The sequence below is a fragment of the Xenia sp. Carnegie-2017 genome, unplaced genomic scaffold, assembly GCF_021976095.1.
Source record: "Xenia sp. Carnegie-2017 unplaced genomic scaffold, XeniaSp_v1 HiC_scaffold_24, whole genome shotgun sequence".
NCBI classification, from domain to species: domain Eukaryota; kingdom Metazoa; phylum Cnidaria; class Anthozoa; order Malacalcyonacea; family Xeniidae; genus Xenia; species Xenia sp. Carnegie-2017.
Genome location: NW_025813487.1, coordinates 10,722,748 through 10,729,464, shown reverse-complemented (window position 1 = coordinate 10,729,464; position 6,717 = coordinate 10,722,748). Strand labels below are relative to the sequence as shown.

General features: G+C 36.8%; 1 protein-coding gene across 3 annotated transcripts; it reads right to left on the bottom strand.

The window, feature by feature from the left end:
* Window positions 1–3,472: 3,472 nt before the first annotated feature.
* On the bottom strand, window positions 3,473–5,205 carry LOC124450917. 3 transcript variants are annotated; one of them, XR_006950263.1, is made up of 5 exons: window positions 4,883–5,146; window positions 4,601–4,816; window positions 4,088–4,511; window positions 3,823–3,959; window positions 3,473–3,695 (listed from the first exon to the last, which is right to left on the bottom strand). XR_006950263.1 is itself a non-coding variant. In XM_047001568.1 (4 exons), exons 1-3 carry the CDS (start codon window positions 5,035–5,037, stop codon window positions 4,406–4,408), a joined length of 477 nt encoding a protein of 158 aa, XP_046857524.1. In that variant the 5' UTR covers window positions 5,038–5,205; the 3' UTR covers window positions 3,473–3,695; window positions 4,088–4,405. The 3 variants fall into 3 exon arrangements, 1 of the variants encoding a protein (XP_046857524.1); XR_006950262.1 differs by having other exon boundaries at window positions 3,823–3,943; window positions 4,883–5,145; XM_047001568.1 differs by lacking the exon at window positions 3,823–3,959 and having other exon boundaries at window positions 4,883–5,205.
* Between the last annotated feature and the right edge of the window lie 1,512 nt (window positions 5,206–6,717).

The following is a 6,717-nucleotide window of genomic DNA, read 5'->3' as shown; positions in this document are numbered from 1 at the left end:
CTATACAGAATTACTAGCGTAGCAGGTTAAATTTTCAACGTAAGTGAAATGAAGTGAAATCAAAGGACTTATTGCCATACCAACTTTCTACTTTACAAAAACATTTTTTAGATTTATACGTCTTATGAGGAAATACATGACTTTATGCACAATTTTCCTTATTTCCTCGACTATTTTGCCCAGGTTTTTTGAAGTTTTTAAAACTTAAAAGACTGTTGCATTCCCTTACCCTCCATTTCGTACGTCTTACGTGCTAACAGATAGTCTATTACTTCATGTACACCATGTTGATAAATTTTATAGGTGTAAATTATTGTTTCCCAAACCAACTATGATTTACTGATATCTTATAAGCAGGGATTGATAATTTAAAGCAACAACTTTGCGCGTGATCAATTGAGCCATTTAATCAGTTCCCCTGTGTCGGACCTTAGCTAGCCCCTATGTCGGGATGAGGCTAGCCGTGCATTCACTGAAAATAAAGGCATGACGTAAAACAGTTATAGATACTCCCATAAACAACATTCTGGAAAGAAATATATACTTTTATCACTGAAGATGACTTAGGCGTAGTCCTCGAAACGTAGAAATGATTGAATGTTTTGTTTACTTTGTGTCTACTTTCTACAAAGTATCAATTGTTTATGTATTTTATACTGAGTAAGTATAGAGCAAAGTATAACATATCACAGTCAGTTTTGTACTCTAACTATTGTTTCTTTTTCGTATTTTATTATTAAAGATAAATTTGCATGATGATTTTTAACTAGCATCAAAAAATTGCTTTGTCATACCTGTTACATGCCAGTAATTTAAGAATGGCAACAAACGCATGCGCAATAACTTAAAGTTGCGTATAATAAAACGTATTACTTTCTTTGACCTTTGGGATCACTGCTCACACTCTATAAACTTACATCGTAAGATAAACTGATTTGGAGGAAAAGTCATACTCGTTATCGTACCAGACATTTTTCTAATATCAAATTATCTAAGTTGATGATAAATATGTTTATGTCAGTATAGTAATAGTTTAGCACCTGACTTTTACCTTATTTTTAACTGTTTTTTGTTTCAATTTGTAATTGGGGGGTGTTACACTCCCCACACCCTCCAGTAGCGACGTCCCTGACTAAATCTATCAACTGTATAAGCTTTTACTCCGAACAGATCCCCCTTAAAAGCAAATGAAGATGTCGTTATGAGCGAATCCGGTACAGTTTAAACGCAGCTTAAGATATTACAAATATAATTTAGATCAATAAATTTCATCAAATTTCATCAAATGCCTATCACACTTTAGCAATGATACGTTGGCAAAAATGTTGTTATTGACGCGTCTAACAAAGAACTGGTAGTAATAAAACTAATGACTCTGAAAACACAAAAATACAAAGGAATGAATGAACCACTCGTTTCACCGAAACATTCACAAACACTATCCGCGTTACAAACCATTCAGCAATCTCACTGTTCCTTCGTAGTTCGTGTTTCACAAACGTCTTTAGAAAACGTCTTCAAAACGGCTAAACGAACGACAAACTATTTTGTGACTTATGTACTCCGTAATTGGCAAAACGCAAAGAAAGGAACTAACCTTGTTAGTAAATATTTACTCAGTTATTTATAGTAAGAAATACATATTTTTTGCATTTGAAGTTTTTCATTACTTCTTTCAAATGGGGGGAATTACGAACATGTGGACATATTTTCTTGGAATTTTGGCCGGTGTGGACTTTTTCGGGGGCAGGTAGATATTTCCTGAGGCGCCTAAGAATAACTAACTTTATCGCATGGCAAGTGTTACTTCTCGTGAAATGATGAGCGTTCATTGTCTTTTTCGGTGGCCCATTTCTTTCCATTGCAAATACTTGTCGAAAGAAAAAGACTCGGAAAGCGAGTTCTGTTTTCCAGGCGACACATTTTTGACGATTTATTTCTTGCACTTTCATAACTCAAATTTACAGTGGCTTGTTCCTGTTTCCTGTGGAAAGTTGCATGAAGTACGGCAAGTGAAATGTTGATGTCGTTTTTTCATAAAATAAGTAAACCTTGTAAGATTGTTTTTGAATGTCTGCCATACAAAGTGTTCTAACCTAGTCTTGTTCTTCAATGTTAAACGGTGTTATTTATGAAAATAATATGTTAACGAAGGGTTAAGTAATTTAACCCACCTAGCCAGGAGCGTTGAAGTTAACCCTTGTTTTGACCGAGGGTTAACACTTGGAGCAATGTAAATTGACCTTGGATTAAAATGTAATTCTTGGGTAAGGCAAATTTAACCATGGTTACCGGGTGGTAACGAGGTGGAACTTAAGAATTCAAAGTAGAGCATTGCAGACTTTTACACGTAAGTTAATTCAACAAAGTTCTTGGGCCATAAATGAAACAAGCGCCGAGATACTTTCGAGGTACTTGTAGAGCTTGAATGCCACGAAACTGAGATTATAAAGCGACAGATTTTAAAGGTATTAACCAGCATTTAATGATCCTTTAGAGATCATTTCCCCAAATGTGGTTGAAGGAAAACTCGTGTATCGAGACGCGTGTGATGAGAAAAATTTGGCTGGAATGGTAAAGATTCTAGCGATACGGCAAAAGGTTCGTTGATGTGGCGGCGTCATATAAAAAATGTTTAAATTCCCCGAAGCATCACGAGGAACGTTGACCAAATTAAAGCGATACATTTGCATCTGTTTGCCGCTTGCTCCGTTTGCCGCTTGCATTACCGCTTGCTCAGTGGTCGCCATTGCTGTGTTTTAGATCATCCAACAGAAGTAGTGAAAGGATTGCAGACGTGAAAGTCTTGGATAGCTATTAGAAATACCTTAATAACACGATTTGAGCTTTTTGGAAGTCAGATGGCTGCGAATAGACCTATTCAAGGTTATCGCCGCCATATTGCAGGGGGTGCAAAAATATTGGGCCGAGCGCGTGGTCACGCATGGCGTCCATATAAATTACTAATAAATGCGCAAAAATTACCCTTATACATATTGGCCATTTCTTTCAAAAATATTTCTCAAACTCGTCCATTTTAATAGTCAAATTATTATTTGCGATTTTTTATACACGTGAGTCCAATTTTGTGGTAATCAAAAAGTGGAAAGTTAAAGGACACATGCAACATAAAATTCGGATTGTTGTTTTTGTACTTTACATGAAGGTATAGCTCCAACTAACAGTTCACCAAAGTTTGAGACTCAAAGGATAAATATTTTTGAAGATATGGAGGTTTAAAGTTGATGCTTTACTGATAACGTATTGAAAATGCCCGACGAGCTAGCGACAGCTACCGATGTCGTTGTGACGTAATAGTTGACATTCGCTAAACGCGGACAAATGCGCGCTTCGTTCAAAATATATTGGTAACTTCTTAACAACACGACAATTTAGCATTGAAAATATGGATTATTGTGCCGCATTTAATTGTAAAAAACGGTTCTTCTAAGAACCACGAAACGCAGCAAAAGAAAACAAGCGCATGCGAGATATTTGGATTGAAAAAATCCGACGCAAAAATTGGAAGCCAACAAAGAGCTCAAAATTGTGCTCGCAACATTTCGAGAGTTCGTGCTTCGTGCAAAATTTTGAAGCGATGCAATCAGTAGGATGGACAGCAGGACGGCTTCGCCTTAAGAAGGATGCTGTACCCACGATGTTTGAATACTCTGTGGAACCCACAAGTGTAGCATCTAAAAGGAAGCAGCCAACAATTGTTAGAACTGCATTTGAGAAGAGACGAAGGCAAGAGGTGAATATTATAGTTATAGTTAGCAATATTTTTTTACATTTATCAAAAACTAAGCTATATAGCATTACCAAATTGAAGACAATTTTATAATTTTAGATTATTGACGACGTTCTTGCAGAACATGACGACTTTCTTGTAGACGACGACCACGATGTGTCGACATCGGCTCGAAATGTTTGTGCGTTTTACCTCAAAGGAAGTTTGTCTAAGATGAATGATGTCAAAATATATGTAGACAGCGAAACACAAACATATACAGTGGTAACTAATTCAGACTAATGTCGTTTGATCTTTTCTTTGTTATTTTAACTCATAAAAAATTCCTTAACGTACCTTAGAAGCGCAATGTGAAATGCCAAGCAGCCATAACAATCCGTCCGCAAAAACACGTAAGGTCAAGAACCACTCAAACAAAAGTGCCAAATATGATAAGTAGAGGTATAGACTTTCCATTCCGGCCGTTTTGATTTTTGTGAAAAATCCAGCAATACGATAATTTTATGCTAAGGTACGGAGGTTGAGTTCATTTCAACAAAAAAATCACAGCACACAGACGACGTCATGTGAAATTGAACATTTTGAGGATAGCGCTGTATGGACTGATACAGAAAGCACGTCGACGATGAGCAATAGCAACAATGGATCAGACTCTCAATGTTCAAATGAGTTAAGCGAAAATGAAGAATCCGACAATGACAATGCAACCAAGCCGTCCACCAAGCCGTGCCACTGTCGGTACGCCGTGTAGCGTAATGCTCTGAACGATACAAAATTTTGTCTAAGATACTTATCGGCATTATACACTTGTCGACATACACGTCATTACACTTCTAAGGTAATATTTACTCGTTTTCTTCACTCTCAGGCATAGGTCCAATGTCATGTGTGTACACGACCATAGCTGTTTTTAAGACAGCTTCGTTTGTACATACTGTGGCAAACTCTTCCTCTTGTGTGATGCAAATATGATCGCCATGTATCAGAGGATCAGTGTTGTTTACCTCTTGGAAACATATACTTTCCCGTCCTGTACTCATGACCACACAAAAGCCACACTCGCACCTAAAAGATAAAAACATTCTTTCTACTTTGGGAAAAACAATGAAGCATCAATAAAATGCAACTAACCATTCAACATTTCCAATTCTGTGAATGTATTTATCTTCGCTTTCCGATGACGAAGAATTGTATTGAATTGTATTCATTACTATGACCACCTTGCGCGTTGGCCAAAGGCTCAAACATGTAAGGTTGTACCTCATTGTTATTGATGACAATATCATAATCGGCTTCTTCTTCAGAAGAATCCATTAATTTTTGTTAAATAAAAAACAGTAATAGCAAACTACCGAAAGCCGTGCAAGAATTGCGTGCAAGTCGTAGAATGATATAAGAACGATGCTTGTTTATGTCAACTAATACGTCACTCTTTCCCAGTTCCCAGACTTAAAAAATCTCTCGGCGTTTTAGCAATGGTCATCTAATATCGTGTTTTTACCGATTATAACCCTAAATATCTTTTTAAATATTTCGCGGACGACTTTGAAACTTGGTACGTCTTATTTTCACGCTATAGGCATTACAATAAAATAAAGTTGTCTTCTAGCTTGCATGTGTCCTTTAAAGAAAACATTTGTTTTCTTTAAACAACTTGACCGTCGTTTGAGCGATGTTCTTGAGTTCGCAAATGTGCGGAACTCATAAGCCAAGTCAAACCATTGAGCTCTATAAGACCTGGAGGGGAAAAGGGGCCTGGACCCCGTGGTCAAAAACATGGCGGTAATGGCGGATTTTGGTGGTCAAAACTTCCACTTTAAAAATTTTTTTCAATGTTCACTCCCTCCTGATTTCTAATACTGTTTGTATGAACGAAAACAAGTGAGAAAAAAAACAATTACGATACCGACAGCATATCATGTGAAAATAATGCTTCAGCATTGCGTGAAAAACACAGTACAGACACACATCAAAATAAAGAAAATCGACGGTAGAGAAACGCATATTTTGGATGTAACATTTAAGTTATTTTATGACATTTTAACCTTTTAAAAGTGAAAATCAAACGGCATTCTTTAGTAGACCTGTCAATCTCGTCAAACTTATACATTATTTCATGCTTCTGTGTGTTTACTGTTTCTAAACAATTTGGTGCAACTATTTTTCTTGCTCAAATGGATAAATCTGTGTTAAAATGCTCCTAAGGAAGCGAGAAAATGTTTGCGCTTCAGTCCTACGACATAAGTCAACAGAAAGTTTACCATGGATAAGTATCATAAGTGTATTGTCATTACCTGATAAATCTACTGAAAACTCATAAAGAAAGTATGTTGAACTAGAAGAGCTACAAAAAAGAAAAAAATTCAAAACACAATGACACTGTTGCTTGGTAATTTGTATTTTGTAAACAGCTTGGCAGAATCTTGGATCTATTACTGAACAGAACTACATTAATTTTCCATTGAAATTACAAACTTGGAAACTAAAGTGCATTGGTTTCTCTGACAAAAACACTGTCTTATGAATGTTTTTTTATGCAGTGCGGTGTTTGAAATTAAATGAAGATATGATCTTCGCACTTTGCTGGACAATTTAAGCAATCGTCTCAGGACCTGAAAAATCAGGTGACTCAACGGGATTCGAACCCATGAAAAAAACATTCATACGACATTCCTTTCACGAGAAAACATGAGCCCAACAATATTGACCTGCTCACCACTGTGTGACTTCATAGCTCAGTTGGTCAGAGCACTGCACCGGCACCGCAGAGGTCATGGGTTCGAATCCCGTTGAGTCACCTGATTTTTCAGGTCCTGAGACGATTGCTTAAATTGTCCAGCAAAGTGCGAAGATCATATCTTCATTTAATTTCAAACACCGCACTGCATAAAAAAACATTCATACGACATTCCTTTCACGAGAAAACATGAGCCCAACAATATTGACCTGCTCACCACTGTGTGACT

Excerpts from the sequence above, each read along its gene's own strand:
- LOC124450917 (XM_047001568.1), bottom strand. The coding sequence starts at position 5,037 with ATGATATTGTCATCAATAACAATGAGGTACAACCTTACATGTTTGAGC. Across the intron at positions 4,817-4,882 it reads AGAATTGGAAATGTTGAATG|GTGCGAGTGTGGCTTTTGTG; the intron begins GTTAGTTGCATT and ends TTTATCTTTTAG. Across the intron at positions 4,512-4,600 it reads CCTGAGAGTGAAGAAAACGA|AGCATTACGCTACACGGCGT; the intron begins GTAAATATTACC and ends TGTATCGTTCAG.